Consider the following 19,493-nt stretch of genomic DNA (forward strand, 5'->3'; position numbering starts at 1 on the left):
ATGGACCTTTACCAAAATTGGTATGTATGTTCATTAGGTCCATGTGGGTGTACATATAAATTTTTATTTTTGCTTTTTTTGCCTACTGTCAATGGATCTTAACCGAATAATATGAAGATCTATCAATAGAGGGCGAAGTTTGGAGGTTCAATGATTCCATGGGGAGATACATACAAATTTTCAGTTTTGCATTTTGCGGCTTTTATGGGCTTTTTTACCACTACTTCGCCCTCTGTTGATAGGTCTACACCAAATATGACATGAAGGTTTGTTTTATGGGTGTTTTTTTACAATTTCATATAAGGGAAGCAACTTTTCATGTCCTAAGATAACCTTTCATTAATCATGAATTTAGATACCTTCGTCCTGCGGACGAGTATTCCAGCTAGTTATGTATATGAAGTTACAATGTTTACCACAACACTTCTCTAATGTGATGTTACGCTGGATTTTTTATTTTCTTTTAGTTCCTTAAAAATCGTTAGACTGGTTGGGCGTAATACTTATGATACAAATAACTTAGACTGTAGATTTTGTATTTACTTTCCACTTAACTTTTTATTAAAGATTTCAAACCAGAGTTCTGTAGAAATTACATTTAAGATCTGTCTTTTAACTCTAATAAGATATTGCTCAGAATGCTTTTCATTCAGCGTTAATAACGTGTCAACTAGACCAGACGAAAAGAATAAGAATTTTATGGTTAGGGTTTAAACAAGAAAACCTGGCTAAGTGTTTGAATCCAATAAGTATACTTGTGATAAAAATGAGTTAAACTGTAGATGTCTCTTGTGTAACGTTTATATCACAAACATTACGCCTAATGGATTTCAAAACTTCGCCTGTTCTTTTCTTTGTTGTTGTTTTGTTGTTTGTGTTTTTTTGGGTGTGAGGGGGGCTATAATATGTCTTAAAAATCATAACCAATGTACCCAAACTGTTGCCTAAACCTGATTGTTCTCTCAGAAATAATACTAATTATTTTAATAAAAAATAAAGACATCTAATTTGAATACTAAGAAATTTACTTTGTTGCTGTTTCCCAAGGAAAAAGACAGGGGTGAATACACCAACCATTAAATCACCTTATAGAAACATATTTAGAGATTAAAACTCCTCAAGTTGTGAGCATTAACTTCTGTGATGTATTTTCTATTGAAGTAACAAATATTTCAGTATGAGCTTTCTTGTAAAATAACTTGTTAGTTGCAATAAGTATTTTAGTAGGTAAATGTAATCTCATACTTTATCATCTAGTCTTTCATAGATCTGTCATTCTGTTAAAAACCCATTTCTATCTTCTCAATGAGAATCACCTGCATGAGGAGAAGTGGAAGCACAAAACGATATAAAAAAGGTGAAAGTCACCGTATAAAGTATGTAGACGTGTATTATTGAACTTTATTAACTATTTGTTAATTGATCTAACGGAAATTATAATTTTTCTCCTGTAATGAAAATGAAGATTTTTTGGGAGTCAGAATCATAATTACTGTAGCATATCTAATAGGATGTGATAGACGTAAACTGCACATGTATGTGATATCATTATATTTCGTTTATCCTGTATAACGATAATAAAGAATATGAACAAAACACCTTGAAGTATTGGGGTAAAAATTAGTTTAAGATGAGTTTTATTATTAAGGTATGTTTGGTAGTCTGTATATCAGAACATACCTGACTAAGGTGGTACATCGATGTGACTGGTTATCGGGACAACTCTAAATTCAATAAAAGATAGAATTAGAACATAATCAGTGCCTTTAGATGAATTATTAATGTTGATATAATTTAAATTATAATACCTCTGGTGTATCTTTGTTTGTTTATTTATAGACGCGACATTATAAGGAGTTAGTGTTGTACAAAATTTAAATTCAATACATATTATCAGACTTATACGAGAGCTAGACAGCATCAGTAAAGTTTAAGAGTACGAGTTTGTTAATAAGCGTGCTTATTGTAAGAACACAATTTATTTATGTCTGTCAGTTGTAAAGTTAGAACAATCTGATATTTTTCATCTCATGTTTTCTTACAGTACATGTTCGACAAAATCTAAGAACTCATTTGAGTACAATGAAACAAATAAATGTGATTTATCGACTTTTCCTTTTGTTTAGTTTTCTACCCTCATATTAGTTTCGTCACATAACTCGTGAGTCACAATACGAGAAAAATAAGCAAGAATTAAATTGGTTTCGAAGAGTCGTATCTCTCATCAGTAACTCTGAAGAATGGTTGCAATGGTGAAGAATCCAAACATCACGCACTTTTAATGGTGTTAAAGCCAACTGCCACAAACAGTAAATGCTGAATTCACCTTTCTGTATGGCGTTTAAATTCTTCATTAGTTACCGCATATAGAGATCTGAGCTCTGCCAACCACGGGTATCGAAACCCAGTTTCTAGCGTTGTAAGTCAACAGACATACCGCTGTGCCACTGGGGGGCTGTAGTGTTTGGATTGCTCACCATTAAAAGTGCGTGATGTTTGGATTCTTCAGGACATAAAGTAAAATACTGGCACACACTGGTTTTTAGTTCTTTGAAATCAATAACAATAAATATCACAAGGTCGTAGCTTACAAGCTATTTAAAAGGAACACTAAGATGAAAAGACATTGAAAATTAACAGCAGACTGGTAATACATAGACATTGCTTTAATGAACCAATTATCTGTACGAATTAATGTGATGTGTTTACAAACGCTCTGTCGTTTTTGTGGTAAAATCTCATTTCTGAAAATATTCTTCATACTAGAAATAAGTATTTATAGGACTTTATCAAGGAAATTACAATGATATATCCAATGAGGTGAAAGAATGGTTTTCTTATTTATTACATCATAAAAAATAATGTACATCTTTGTTCCCTCACAATCCTTTGTCGACCTCTTTGAGTTGATAAGTGATGATGTGATAAAGTTAACTACTGGTCATACTACTGACGGTGTTTATTGATATAAGCATGTTTTATGTTATAGTTGTTAACTGTGTATGGAATGAAGATTAAATCTACAGTATCGGGAAGACTCAACGAGAATGGAATATTTGGTAGTGTAACAGTTAAAAACCTTTACTTTGATCTCCAAATATTGTCAAAAGACTGAAATTTGCTAAAAAAGTACAAAACTGGACTGTTGATGATTGGAAAAGGATGTTATGGACGGATGAGTCACAGTTTGAAATATTTGGTTTAAAGCGTAGGTTATACGTCCGGCGGAAGAAAGGTGAAAGATATTTACCTCAATGCATATCACCTACCATGAAGCATGGGGGAGGCAGTGTGATGGGTTGGGGAAGGGACTTTCTGCTGAGGCGACAGGAGATATTTGCAAAATAGATGGAATAATGGACCAGGCAAGTACCATCAGATACTGATCCGTCATGGTTTACCCAGCGGTTTCCATATTATTGGTAAATGATTCTACTACCAAGAAGTTAATGACCCCAAACACTCATCCAACCTATGCAGAAATTACTTAGCTAAGAAAGAAGCTGCTGATGTCATTCAACTAATGCAAAGGCCCACACAACCCAATTAAGCAGATCTGGGATTTGATAAATCAAAAGTTACATCGAAAGACACTTTATGGAAATGTACTAAAGAGTATTTCACCTGTGATTTACCTTCCATTGTTCTTTGAAAGTAGCCTGAAATCTAATTTTTGACTTTGTCTTAACATTTTTGTACAGTACCGTATATCGTGGTGTTAAGTATCTTTGTTTATGCAGCCTTTGAGACAGAATGAAAACTGCCACTGATCTCAAGCATGACAAGACTGTCTAGGCTGCAGACTTGAATGCTCCCCAAACACTGTCCAGTACACCCTAGATCGTGAGACCGAGACAGGTAAATTTGAAAACAGGAAAGGAAGAGGCAGAACACCTAAACTCAATAATACTAATATTATTTTATAGTGCATAACACAGTTGTGTTTTTTATATAGAAGATAATACCAGAGCTCCAAACAATCATCTTGTATTTTATAATTCTTAAAAACACAGCTTCTAAAACCATTTGATACGTTATAGTACGTACAAGTACAAATGTTAAAAACAGTCTCCATTTTGTAAGTTATAATATTTAACAACATACTTCTACAGCCCTTACCTGTAACAGTGTATATCAGTAAAACTACTTGTATGATTATGTAAATGACAGTGCAACTGTTAGAAGTACTGTCTGTTATAATACATTATAAAAACGCCAATAAATTCGTCGTTTTTTGTTGGTAGATAACGACATTACCGATTATTTTAAATGCTGTTACAAATAACCTCTGTACGTTTCAAGGCAATGACACACAATTTTATATGTATTCTATGTTCATAATAGATAACAAGATCAATTATATACATAAAATTAACCACTTCAGCTGTTATACTAATTTTACATACTTGATAACAATGTGGCGATCAGATATATATATATATACATGTCTCTGTGCCATATACACTGTTATAGTATCATGACTACTGCATATTGTTTCATTTAGCAATCCAGACATTTTATTAAGTAATCTAAGTAGGCAGATCAGACAAAGAAGGAACAAGTTTAGAGCAGATTGATAACAATGTGGTGATCAGATAGATATACAGCGCCTTGCAAAAGTCTTCACCACCCTCTTCTGGTAATCAATTTTAGGCATTTTCTTGTAAAAGACATAACTTAAATGACCAAAATATTTATTATATTAATCTCAGACCAGTTTCTAAAGATTACAAAGAACAAAAAGTGCATCGTTACTAACTTTAGTGATATAACACACAAAAAAAACTTGATAACACATGTTGCAAAAGTCTTCACCCCTAAAATGATTATGCAGTTAATATTTGGTTGAAGCTCCTTTGACAGCTGAAACCCTCCACAAGCTTTGTACAGTATACTGGAGATATTTTTGCCCACTCCTGCTTGCAGATATCCTTCAGTTCTTGTAAGTTGGAAGGATGTCTTCGACGCACAGCAATTTTCAAGTTTCTCCACAGATTTTCAAGTGGATTTGGGTCTGGGTTTTGGCTTCGCCAATCAATGGACTTTAATTTTGTTTCTGTAAAACAACTCTTGGATTTTCTTTGATCTGTATTTGGGATCATTGTCTTGTTGAAATTTAAACCTTCAACCGAGTTTTAGTTTTTCAGCTGACTTCTACAGGTTTACATCCAACATCTGTGTATATTTTGCACTGTCCATGATCCCTTGAATGCGTATAAGTTCTCCAGTACCAGCTGCAGAAAAACCAACATCCCCACAGCATTATGGACCCACCACCACTGTATTTGCTGAGTCATGAGCAGTCTTGGCTTTCCGCTATAAATACCGTTGGTCATTTAACCCAAAAAGTTCTATTTTTTTGTCTCATCTGACCATAGAACTTTCTGCCATATTGTTGTAGGATTACTGAAATGTTTACGGGCATATTCCATTCGCCATCTAAGATGCACCTTCGTGAGTAGTGGTTTATTTCTTGCCACTCTACCATACAAGCCTTTTTTGTGTAAGGTACGTGATATTGTTGAGGTGTGTACAATAACTCCAGTTGCTGCTATTGAAGTTTGCAGTGTCACCGTTGACTTGACAGTCGCTTCTCTGACGATTTTTCTGCTTGTTCGAGAGCAGACTTTCTAAGGGCGACCTGATCTTGGCAAGGTTGAGGTAGTGTGACACGCTTTCCATTTCTTCACAACCGATTTTTCAACACTCAATGTCAAATTGGGAACATCTGAAATAGATTTATAGCCTTCTCTGGAATTATGCTTCTGAACAATCTTCTCTCTCAGGTCTGTAGAGTTCTTTTTCATCATTCTCAACAGTAAACCAAATTTTAACGTTCAAAATACTATGTTTAAATCAATACTGATGGTTCTATATGACCTAAAGTATTTTTTCACATGGCTCTACAATATACTTTGGTATCTGATAGAGTTGTACTTGAATTTACTTTAGCAGGGTAGTGACGTAAAGTTAAATCAACGATGGTAAAAGCTGAGGGGAGTGAAGACCTTTGCAACATGTGTTTTCAATATTTTTTGTGTTATATTACTAAATTGGGTAACAATGCACCTTTTGTTCTTTGTAATCTTTAGAAAATGGTCTGAGATTAATATAAAATTTTTTTGGACAATTTAGTTGTTGTCTGCTTTAGTTGGCAAAATAAATATGTATGTGTGTGTATATACATGCGTTTTTGTTCAGGAAAACATACTGTTATTCTACAGTTGCCCTTGAATCATGGAAACAATGTTGTCTTAAGCTTGGGCTGATAAGTTTTATTTTCACTATCGCGCGAAAGAGAGTCATAATTTACTTGTTACTCTAGCTTCATAATCTGTTCTAAACTTGTTCTTTCTTAGTCTGATCTGCCTATTTAAAATACTTAACAAAATGTCAGGATTGTTAAATGAAACAATATGCAGTGGTCATGATACTGTAACAATACACAATATATATATATATAAAGTGTCTTGCAAAAGTCTTCACCCCCTGTGCTGGTAATAAATTTTAGGTATTTTCTTGTAAATGACCTGCTAAACAATAAAATAAAGCATGTGGTAATTTAACATTTTCATACAACTCATACCAGGTCAGAAAAAGATTATATACAGAGTTTAGGTGTACATTAAACCTCGACACAATAACCAGGTTGATGAGCAGTGAAACTCAGTTATAGATTTTGTCTGAAAAATCTCTTAACCATATGCGCTTTCTGTCGTTTGTTCATCAGAACCCAGTCTCTAAACCCATTCTGTTCCTTCGAGCTGTATGTTTGTTACAGATGTGTACTTTTATACTTCTCATCTTTTAAAGCAAACTATTTAACGACGTTTAACTTATTTTATTTTTTCTTCTTTCCGGTGAGGAACTACAATGTTTTACCAGTGCTATGTTTTTGCATGCGATGTCAAGCATATTAGAAAAATAATGCTCACAAATAATTCAAAACTAATACATAAAACTTGAGCAAAATTAAAAGAGCAAAAAATAATTATATTTTCTTTACACATAATTAAAAATTACTTAAAATTAAAATGATTATAGTTCATAACGTACACATGACAACCATGTGTGTACTTACTTTATCATCTTCTTACATCTGTATTTGAGAACAACCAATGATGCCACTAGCATCATGCCTATCACTGCCGAGATGATAATCAGAATTTGTATAACAGTCAGTCTTGAGGCTTTCACTGCAAGAGTAAGATGAATAAATGAAATTAACACTTTGTTAGCCAATATACAAACTAATACAGTATGTTTACCTCACTATAAACTAAATACATAAATTTGACAGAAAATGTAGAAAACCAGTGGAACCTATGACATTCAGAGATAACGTTCATTAACGTCGATATACTCGCTCAACATAAAAACAGTAAAATATACACAAAACATAAACATATATCAGTTACTTGTAACATTCGCACTTAAGTGATTTATTTAAAATATCCGTACAGGTGTGTCTTCTATCTAATGAGTATATTCCTGTACATCAGCTCGATCTACATATACTTTATAGTTGCATAATGGATCATGCATATGTGGTTCTTTCGTGTATTAATAGGTTATATTTTAGCACATTAGCTTCGTGCGCATATAGCTGAATAACCAGAGGGACAGTTGGGGCCTTATGGTTAGCTTGCAGAGCTATGGATCAGAATATCCATAATTCGAGCCACGATATGCCATTAAATACGTTCCGAGTTTTTGTCGCTATAACTATGACAGCCATCCCGTTATTCATTTTAGGATATCTACATAGGCGGTGGGTAATATTAACTAGTTGCGTATAAATACATATGAATTAAAACATTGGTAATTTCAAACTATGTCAGTAGCTAAGCCTTTTGAACTGAAGCCGATATAAATCTACAACATTTCAGTGAAACACGAATGTGTTTGAATATCAATAATACAGATTGTTATATTACAGAAATGGCATATGTACTTAAGTAAATTCGATAATAGCCACCTTCATTTTATATTTAGGTTTTCTACATTTTTACTGCTTAGAACCTGGTTCACTATGATATAATGCATTACAAAGAATATGTTATAATAGAACGACATATCAGTTTACATACCTTAAATACATAAATTCAATAATCAATATATAGAATAAGCGTTTTAGGAATGTTGATTATGGTATTTGGTATTTTAAGCCTGAAAGTAACCTTAAGCAACCAAGGCCGATGCGGCCAGGTCAAAGTCCTTCTGGGTTCAGGTAGAATTATCCCAATCTAGAACTTTTGGCGATGGAAGGGTATATCTGTCCTAATGTTAATCTTACCTACAGTGTTTTCTAGAATATCATTTGAGGTCCAGGGGAGGGAATTATTTAAGGACAAAGTGTAGGGAATAATTCTAACTCTTTCTCCAGCCAGGTCCGTTAGATTTAAAACTTCGTTGTTGGTCATGTGGTAGAGAGTATGAATAGCTGAAGTCAGAGAAGGTGTTGAATTGTTGAATCCCGGCAGAACTATAAACTTCAACAGCAATTCATCTGAAACACAGATATTTCTTATATACCAATCATTCTTATTGCTCCTGTTCACTAGCTTCTATCGATCAAATACAATTGACAAAAGCAAGTTAATTCGTTTCCACAGTTTGTCGCATTAAATCAAATATCTAAACTTTTATTAGAAGTTATTAAGAAGTCTAATTATGGAAAGCAAATCAGCTTTACGAACTAAGAATAAAGTTGCTCACCTTCATCTAGCACAACCCTCTCAATTTGTGATGTTTGGATCCCCATGTTTTCTGCTAGCTGATAACGCAGTTGGTTCAAAAACCGTCGCTTCTGTTCCTTGAAGTTTATGTTTTTTACATCTACTACGCCAATTATTACTGTAGCACTTTCTGAATCTATTTTAATAAAGATAATAAAATCACAGTTGTCAGTAAAGTTACAACTGTAGCTGTTTTTTCATTTATGCTGCAAAAAAAGCTCTTGAAATTAAAATTGAGAAAAATACAGATCTATCAGATAAAGTAAAATACTTCTTAAATTATGTACGCATGGACTTACCATTAACAGCTGACGTTTGTAGTGTTTTGGCCATTACAGACTCACTGATGTTTGAGGGAATCGCTGACACACTGAAAAAAATCAAATTACCTGATAAAAGCTTAGTATTAACTTCTCTTGTGTCTGGAGTCTTCATCGTATAGTAAATAATATAATATATTATTTCATTTGCATTTAGAACAAATCTATATACCAATAGATAACTTGATTTTCTTGAGAAATCATCTTTACGTGATTAAGAAATGCAATTATATTGTTTTAATACAATAAAAGTAAGTCTTTATGAACTTTTGTATACATTCTTGTATTTTGTTTATATATTTTATTTGTAAAAGTTAACCTATATACCAGTACTGTTTGAAATAACACTATGAATATAACTTTTCACTTTGTCCTTGAAACCCCATAGTTGTGAACGTACATTTAAAACAGCCATATCGACATCCACTTGAAATCTCATTGTAAAGTATCTTGCTATAAAACGGCTTCCAACCACTGAGTGTTACACAGAACGTTCATCGAAAAACAGTAATATTACTATTTCACCATTAGCAGAACATATTAATGAAACTAAACACTTAATTTAGTGTGAAAAAAACTGTTATTTTAGCAGAAACTGAAAATGTTATTAGTATGAATATACACGTGAATTTATTGAAATAATCAACTATAAAAAAGTAAATTTAAAATATTGATTAAGGATGATGGACCTGATAGAAATGTTGTCAGAAGATGGCATGAAATTCTTTAACGTGTAAACTGTATTACGGTGATTTTTGTAATGGTTTAAATAAGTGTGGTTCTTGCACATTACACTCCTGAAGATGATGCGGTAAAACATGTCATGTGTATGAGAGTGTTCCCAGTCTCTTTGTTGTTGTTTTTCTCTCTCCTGTACAGTATTTTTGAGACTGGGAAAAGTAATTTTTAGAATTGTGTACTAAAATATTTTTTTATTAAAATGTGATTTTTTTTAACATGGAGCTATTTTATTCGAAACTAAATATCTTAGAGTTGGCTGGGGAAGTTTTAGTTGTAACATTATTTATATCGGTCATTTGAAGGATAAGTTTGAAAGATGGATAACACTAAAGATGGAGCAGTGTGCTTTCTAGTAATATAATTAGTGTAGTGAAGCGTTTCTATAAGACTGTTAAATCTAAGCACATCGTCAATATTAAGCAGTCAAAAACGGATTTCCAGTAAAAATAGTCCATAATATTTCCAATAATTTATGTACTTCGCCACTTATTATATTCATGATGTCGGAAAAAAACAAAACGCGCATGTTCAAGAAGTCTTAATATAACACGATTAAAACCCTATAACCAGACCGACCACAGTACTTTCACTATAAAAGCTGTCACCACTCACACTAAACGGAAAATTACTTACAGTCAAGCTCTTAGAATAAAGAAAATTTATTTTAAAGTTTATTGGATTCCTAATCTAAATACTGTTCAACCTAGTGGAATAAATCTAGATCCTGAAATCGGTAACCTCCGATCATTTGTTTGTTCTCTGTCAGAAAAATAATTTTTAATTAATTTTTTCATGTGGTGTGAACTCTTGGTGTTTACTACTAATCTTTCTAATACTATTTATTTATGATACTTTTCCATGCTTGTCTTTAGAAATTGATTTACTTAACATTTATTTTTCAGTCAACCTTCATGTGTCACTTTAATAACACTTAATTATAGTTTTTCTCGACCATTTGTAAAGCAAATATCTCTAACACCTTTTTTACAAAACGCTCTCGTTACCGGCTGTGTTGATGCGGGAAATGAGACACTTGCAACAGTACATTGAAAAATATACAAGAATACTTCCTGGAAGCCCAGGTGACCTTCATGACGTCACTCAAATTCCTTTATGTATCACTCATTAAGTTACACCACCATTTCCGCTTTAACCCTGAAGAAGAACGGTCCATCTTTCGAAAGTGCTCGGTTTATGGGTTGTTTTATCGTTGTATATAATGAGTATTACTGGAAACTATTTTTTGTCGTTTGAATATACTCACTACATAACATAAAACTAGTGTTAAACATGTTAATAATTTTACACTGGTGCCGAAGTATATCATTAGTAGTTTTCTGTAAAAAGAATGAGTGATAAGATTTTATAGGTTTCGTTTCTTACGACCATTGTTCATGCTTTTCACTTAACAAGAACTAATCAAGCTGTATAAATTCAAACACATAATGTCTTAGTTGAAATTTAGCTCAGTAGTTTGTGTGTTAATGATTATAAAACTGTTTAATAATGCTGACGAATCACGTTATTTTTTATGTGACTAGCAATAAAATGTATAATAATTATAATACATCTCTTAACTTCCTTAAATTGCTATTTTGATTGAGTTTGTTAGAAATGACATTACAATTATATGGGGATGCTTGCTAACATATACTATCAGACCCCGTGTAAGGAAGTATATAGATACATATATATATATATATTGTATATAAGACTAAACTATTTTACAGTGGATATATTGGAAATTATTACGCAATTCGCTCCTTTGTTGTTGCTTTTTAACTTTTTTTTTCCTATTCAAGGACTTATCGTGAGCAACTATACATACCATTCAAAATCTTCCTTCAGGCGGACCAGCTTTAAAAACCAATATGTTCGGTGTTTGTATTTTCACTTTACAATGAAATGTGTAGAATAGTCCCAATTTTTACATCATCCACCCTATTTTTATGGCCTCACTCCGAACCATGCCAACACGGGGCATATTAGTTTGCACATGTCCTTCCATCCGTTCACCCCTCTGTTCCGGTCTTGTGGACAGTATGTATCAAGATTGGACTGAATGGATGAATTTTGCATACATTTATACAACAGGTACTATATACAAAACCATATATTACTTTTTTTGAAGGTCATGGGCCCAAGGTCAAAATTTCACCGGTACATAGAAAATCTTCCACAAACTTGTGACATGATAGTTCAATAAAGGATGAATGGATATCGACCAAACATAAAAAGGTGCTACATACATAGTTCTAAGTCTGATTAACTTTTGAAGGTTACGTGCCAAAGGTCAAAAGGTCACTGCTGCATATGAAATTTGTCCCAATCTTATGGACAGATACTACATCATTAAGTTGGATGGAATTAAACATACAACATAACAATGACGAGTGCATAGGTGTTTCATAAACACAACTTGCACTTGTTACACTTTGTTTAAAAATATAGGATTGAATATGTTTGGGTCATATTCATATTATTTCATTGAACACAGATTAAATACAATAATTTTTCGGTTCTAAGTTTAGCCTAACGTCAGCATTGTATATTTAATTCAAAAATAGGTTGCCTGAACGTTTTTAATGAATTACTGATTAGCTAAAGGAAAAGAATAGAAATTGATACGGATTCAACATCATTATTAGTTAAAACCGAATATCTTTCGAGTAAAATAGTATTTGATTTATGTCATCCATACTGGTTAGAAACAACTTACGACTCTACGAGTTGAAAGATTGTTAGCTCAAAGAAGTATTGACCTCAGCAAGTGTTGCCTCTCTATAGAAACACAAATTAGAGGCCTGTTGCACACTATGTCGTCTAGGTCATCAAGGATGCCCATTCAGTAAAATACTGTAGAAGCTGTCAGAGTATTTCTGAATGTTCGTTATAGAGGACCATTTCATTGATGTGTCGTGGAATGCGTATTTGAAATAAAAAGAAATATTTCGCTCTACTAAGCTTCTGATTTCAATTTAATAAAAAGGAACAAACACAACGTAAATATCGTTAAGATTACAGGATGGCACACACAAAGTTAATTAGATTTACCTTATTGAATTCGTTTCCAGACTTTGTTTTGTTTGTATGAAATAAAGTTTCTTATTAAGATACAGAAGCAGTGAAAAGTGTAATTCTAGAAAGTAAAGCAATAAGAATAGATGCAAGGTTGGTTTTAAAAACTTATGATATCTGTTGAAAGAGTGAACATTAGTATTTGATTAAGTTACTCACTTGTTGGTTAATATCCATTAAAATTTTTTTAACTCCCGTAATTTAATCCCTGTTTTGTTGTGTCTGTCACAACGTATCCACTGTACTTGTGTTCGTCTGATAAAGACTTGCTCTTGCAGATCAACTTGCTATCTTTATACAAGCATATGCATATAGATGGAACACGTCTGTACTTCCCAATGAATAATGTTCATCCGTCTTTCAAATAGTGTATTAATATACTTTTCTGCAAAGACAATCTCGTCGTTATATATATATATTCACACACTGTCCAACCAAAATTGATTGGACACACCTCTGATTGCGGGAAAATGGGTGTGAAGATGAAATATACAAATAGTTTGACTTATAAAGATGATCAGAAGTCATTTCAAATTTGTGCGCCGAATAATGAGTATGCGGAAAGAGCTAACAGCGTTCCAGAGGGGAAGGATAGTTGGATGTCATTTGGAGAAAATGTCTGTAGGTGCTATTTGTGATGGATTTACTATTATATATTTATTTTTCTTATCGATGTTTGTTTAAATTAAATATATATTTAGAAATGTACATAACTTATACTGTTAGATATGTATTGTGAAATCCCCGCCTATTTTCTAACGTTGTAGAAGATTCTCGAGCGTAAGAATAAAAAATATACGTGTGTACGTCAACGCTCGTGTAGCATTGGTTTTGTCGAGTAATCTGAATTTTCGAGAAACTTTCCACACGCCTATAAATATAACCAACGCAACGCGCCTAAAAACAGCATATATTATTGGTTTGCTATAGTTGGTGTGCTACAAACTTCGGAAGCTATAACTGTGATGGTTATAACGCTTATTAATCGGGAAATTTTATATATTTGGCCAGGAACATTTATAAATTTTGAACATTACAAACCATTTAAGTTCATTCACGTTGGACATTAGTACTTTTACGAAAAATCGGCGAAGAACACAGAACTAGCCACCTCCCTATTAGGTGAATTGTACCTACATCAACTCTAAATTAACTCGCTCATTATGAACCCTCGATAAGATATCAAGGACGTTTCAGATTAGAAAGAAGACTTTATATTGCTTGTAAGTTTGTAAAACTTTTGTATATAAATCATTGTTTGTAGTAACTATTTGTAATAACTTTTATTGTAAATTGTATTATTGGTTGTATATTAAAATATATTTGTATTAAATATCGGCATTGATTTAACTACTAGGCCTAAATTACAATTTAAATCAGTTTTAGGCAATTTGAAATTGTAATACATAACATATTGCGCAACAATTACACATTCCCAGGTCGACAATTGGCAACGTGTTGATGAAATGGAAGTTCACAGGTGACATTGAGCCCAAGAAACGACTAGGATGGTGTAAAATACTGACTGACAGGAGCCGACGCGCCTTGAGAAGGCTGGTTACCTCATCTCCATCATACCCTAGAGAATCTGTGTTTAGAGGCGCGAGCAGCCACAAGCAATCCTATAAGTGTTTTCACGACACGTCGAGATCTGCATGCCATGAATTTTAACGGAAGAGCTGCAACCCACAAGCCGTTGATAATGAAAACAAATGCACACCATCGACTGGCATGGAGCAAGACACACCAAACCTTTACCACGAATCAACGGAAATCAATCCTGTGGAAAGACGAGTCACGCTACACGCCCTTCCAGTCTGATGAACGTGTTTGGGTATGGAGGATGCCTGGAGAACGCTTATTACCTGAGTATGTTGTCCCAACAGTGAAGTTTGGAGGTGGAGATATCATGGTCTGGGGGTGCTTCTCGTGGTATGAACAAGGTCCGCTGATCGTAGTGCATGGATCCATGAAAGTTTGATTCCTATATTGATGTTCTGAACAATTCTGTGTGTCTTACAGTGTGGTAATTTTATGGTACTAGCCATTACACCTCTCAACATGATAACGCTCCATGTCACAAAGCGAGGATTGTGAACGCATTGCAGTGGCCAGTGCAGAACCCCGACCTCAACCCGATAGAACATCTTTGGGATGACTGGAACGCAGAATTAGGTCAAGGCCAAAACGGACGTCTTCAGTAATGGAGTTAACTAATGCTTTAAAGAAGGAGTGGAGCACAATAGCACCAGCTTTCCACTCGAAATTACTTGACAATCTTCCACGACACATTTAAGCAGTCATTAAGGCCAAAGGTGGGCCAATACGCTATGGAATAAAGACATATTTTATTCATAACTACCCGTGTCCGATGACTATTGGTAGAATAGTGTGTATATATATATATTATCCGGAATAATTTTAATTAATACTTTTAGTTCGTAAGCTTATATCGTGAAATTTATTCATACTAACCAAAAGTAAGAAGTAACGAAGCTTAACGAGTTCTTCTGTAAAAATCTGTATATTCTTTCATGATTTATCTGATTTATTGTTTCCTCTTCACTGTTCACTGATATCATAATGACGCCCTCTTTTTTTCAGAAAAGGCACAATTTTATCCTTCTTTCTCCTATTTGGTCGTGATTTACATCACGATAATAATGTCGCAATCGGCTGATAGTATTGACAAGTACAATAGGAACCATATAAACATAAACACGAAAGTTAACCCATATTTTAACAAGACAAATAAGCTCTCACCTGTCTATATAAGTTGACTGCACTCAGTATTTCGTAGTGAATACTTATGTGTTTAGATGAGGAAGGTTGCTAAGGTTAGTAGTCTACTTTTACATATGTATACCTTTTATCAAGGGAAAAAAATACTTTAAATTTTCCCGCCAGGACAACCATTGGTGGTTTAGTTATCTTCTTCTTTTACCAGTATTAAATTCACATGATACTTACTTACCTATACAATCCTGGGGTCAAACATGTACACTTGATATAGTGTTGAGACTCTCTAATTTCTTCTGTTTTGCAATAATTTTCCTTCCAACTGTCATTCGTCCATTTCGAACACTGCAACAAAAATGGCGCCATTCTCAAGTTATTAACAAATTATTTTTACGAGAAATTAAAGTTTATATAGCAATTTGGTCACCAAGTTGGTGAAAGAGAAAACTACTGAACAGTTCATTTCATTAGAACAGATCGAGATTGTAGCCTTTATTAGACATGTAATGTAAGCAGCATGAAGTCTAGTCCACAAGAATGTAGTTACTATTATTAACAGTGGAACAGCGTTATGTAATAGTATTTCTTATGAATAAGTAAAAATGTGGATTAAGTAAGATATTCCAACAGCGATTCCATTAGCAGCTGCTTTAATAAGATGACCTTTACTGGACCTTTTCTGTGTTTTTTTCTTCAGTAGATGATAAAGACGGAATAAAGACACAATTCTTAAGCCATTTTAGTTGGCTTTTCCTGTTCATATTTCCAATTTGGTTGTAGAAGAGCTGAATTACTAAATAGCTTAACTAATAAAAATTGTTAATTAAGGGAAGAACATTTAACACAAGATCTAGACACTTAACTAATGTACCAAGCAATAATACTTTATTTTCCTGAAGTTTAAATATAAAATAGACAATATAATTCATTTAGCACAACATATCGTAATTGATTACCATATACAAAACAAATCTTGTCTAGCAGACTTCATGCTAGCCACTATTAGAGCCTCACTTAATAACAAATTGGACAACTCTTCACTGTATTATTTTCATTTTTGAAATTGGCGAAACTCAGACTTCATACGATACTTCTTGGTTGTAACCTCTCTTCATCAAGAAGTATACTCTGTGGCTAGACTACACATTTTTGGAAAGCTTTATGATAGCAAATGCAATGTTTGAGTTCAACCCAAAACTGCTTGCTTAAGTTTATATTTGGTGACCTTTCAGGCAAGAGAGGTGGTTGAAGACATTGCTACGCTTTTTTGAAATAGTTTTATACAATTCGACAACAGTTTTTTCATTTCTACCTCAGTAGAGATGTCATGTACTAGAGTGAAAATCAAACACTGTGGTGTAGACATTATTGGAGATAATGTCCAGATTCATGCGACGTCATTATTCACACTGTTAAAATAAACCGAAAGGCTAAAACCATTCTACAAGGCAATTCTCACACCATTACAACACTTTAAGTGAATTGCACTGTCGGAAGAACCCCAGCAGGATAAATACTATGTGTTTTCTATATCAGATGAAGTCATACACTTTTAAACATCCATTGTGTGCAGTTTACATTTGAGGTGTCACTAAAACTGAGCTCTTCTGTTTGCATCAGAGTTAATCTGTTTTCGGAATGGTTGTTGACTACCATATAAATATTTCATAATGTTGTTCACATCATATGGTTAAATATAGTTGAATACTAATAAGTGTTGGCGGAAATGGTCCACCAAAATATTAGACGTTTGTTATACTTTCAGACCCAAACATTATCACATTTTTATTACACTTTAAGGACGGAGCGCATTTCAGTGGTAAGCGTGCCGAACCGTGAAGCCGAGGCTCTGTGTTTCACATCCTGTTACCACCAAAACAAATTGCACTTTGGAGCTGTGGATGCGTTATCAGAGTGACGGTCAAATCCCAGTATTTGACCTTACAAGAGTTGGCGGTGGGTTGTATTGGCTGTCTTCCTTATAGGCTATCACTTCTAAAGTAGGGACAGTTAGCGCAGAGAGTTCTCATCTAGATTTGCGGAAATTCCAACACAGTTATATTTTAAGTGGGAAAATTACCAATTTCTGTGAGTTATGTTTCGCCAGTACATATTGTATATGTTATAAGCTAATTCCGCAAAATAAACCAAATTAATGTTCAATGTCTTGTGTCGATGTTAAACACTGGTCGGCTACATTTTTGAGATCCCACACTATTTATATGCATATGGAAAACTGATCAGGAAATGTGCCAGATTATTGTTCTGTATACATGAAGATTTGTAATCATACCATGCTTAGGCTGTAAGGATCTCTGACTATTCAAATATACTTATTATCACGATTTATCAACAGTAATAACTGTAAGGAAATATTTGCTACAAAGAAAAAATGTGGCAACCAACCGATATTGGAAACGAAAAGAAAGAACGACTGAAGTAATAAATCATATATTAAGTGATGGACTTTGTACGTGCTGAAACATATCATGTATTTATATAAATATAATAATACTGTCTGTTGCCAGTTGTATGTCCATGTAACTACTTCGCACGGTGTGGATGGATCTTCACCAAAACAATATAATACAACTCATAGTACTTTGTCTACTTTAGTATAATATAAATATACACAAGGTACTTGATTATCACAATACTTATAATTGGTCTATCCTAAACTCACATAAAGTAGTGATAGATAATGTAAGAAAACACATGGTACTTCATCATTTTCCTAATGATTGAACACAGAATAGACCCTAGACTAAATGAGGCAACATAACACAGGAAAATTGGTCTCCCGAAGTTTACAACTATCATATATATTCAAGTACCATAACACACAGTAGTTGGTCAACTTTCCTGAAGGTTACTTAAATAAGTCACCAAACAAAATGAAAAACAACAAAGTGAGCGCTGAGCTTTTTCTGAATTAAATAAACTTCAATCAGATTCAAAGCAGAAAGCAATACAGCTTTCAGAATCTGTTCGATTTTTCTGAAGTTCACATTTAATAGAGGTGCAGGGAATTAAGAAAAACTCACCACATAGTTTGTATAACCATCAATTACTGGGAATGTAATCTCTAATCCTATATCGTCAATTTGAAGTATAGTGTCATTCTTGGGAAATAGAAAATTCACCTCAAGCACTTCACTGGCCAGCATGTTGTGTTGACTTAACGAATACGAATGAAAATGTTCCATCGAATACTGCACTAGAGACAAACATATGTTTTCTATGTATTCATCTTCTTCACTACTTAATGCATTGATAATTGAGTTGTGAGCTCCAGGAATATTTACCTATTTAAAAACAAGGAAACAGGTGTTAATGGTCAGAAGAAAATTAATATTTGAAAGTTTTGACTTACTACACTTTTTATTTCTTTTGTTAAACAACTATCCATTGAGTATCTGTGTTTTAAATGTTTAACTATAACACTGTTATCCATGGTGGTACAGACAACTTAAATAAACTTCCATACCACTTCTTCAGTTGTACGATCCTTCCACATGTCTGTATTCATTTTCTTAAATATTACATAATGTAAATATACTATTTGCGATATCCTTCTGACATACAGTTATTATTTTAAGTAATACAAAAATTAACACAAATTACTTTGATAAAAAAACGTAGAATTTAAATTTCTATGCCTTAATTTCTCTCTTCAGATTTTCTGCTTTTCTTCCATTTTTTTATTTCTAAGTTCTTTTATATCTTCTTTTACATATCTCAACAGAAATGTATCAAACCGTATAGTAGAGAAATTGTAGTTCCTAAACTCCGATTCAGACTCTTCCTTTACTGCTCTGACCAAATGTCTGTACTGTAAAAGAATTGTGTCACATTGTGTTGGTGTTATCACATTCGT

The 19,493-nt window shown here is 33.4% G+C and overlaps 1 protein-coding gene across 1 annotated transcript in view; it reads right to left on the reverse strand.

Moving 5' to 3' along the window:
- Positions 1-18,788, reverse strand: part of LOC111088825 — a 21,692-nt gene extending 2,904 nt beyond the window's left edge. Inside the window, exons 1-7 of the mRNA XM_022399903.1 lie at positions 18,661-18,788; positions 15,852-15,961; positions 9,038-9,108; positions 8,719-8,874; positions 8,297-8,509; positions 7,082-7,196; positions 1,681-1,724 (exon numbers count right to left, since the gene is read on the reverse strand). Coding sequence (XP_022255611.1) covers positions 1,685-1,724; positions 7,082-7,196; positions 8,297-8,509; positions 8,719-8,874; positions 9,038-9,108; positions 15,852-15,961; positions 18,661-18,783 — 828 coding nt within the window. The 5' untranslated portion in view covers positions 18,784-18,788 and the 3' untranslated portion in view covers positions 1,681-1,684. The remainder of the gene's footprint in view (positions 1-1,680; positions 1,725-7,081; positions 7,197-8,296; positions 8,510-8,718; positions 8,875-9,037; positions 9,109-15,851; positions 15,962-18,660) is intronic.
- Positions 18,789-19,493: the final 705 nt, after the last annotated feature.

Source organism: Limulus polyphemus, unplaced genomic scaffold (assembly GCF_000517525.1).
Source record: "Limulus polyphemus unplaced genomic scaffold, Limulus_polyphemus-2.1.2 Scaffold4521, whole genome shotgun sequence".
NCBI classification, from domain to species: Eukaryota; Metazoa; Arthropoda; class Merostomata; order Xiphosura; family Limulidae; genus Limulus; species Limulus polyphemus.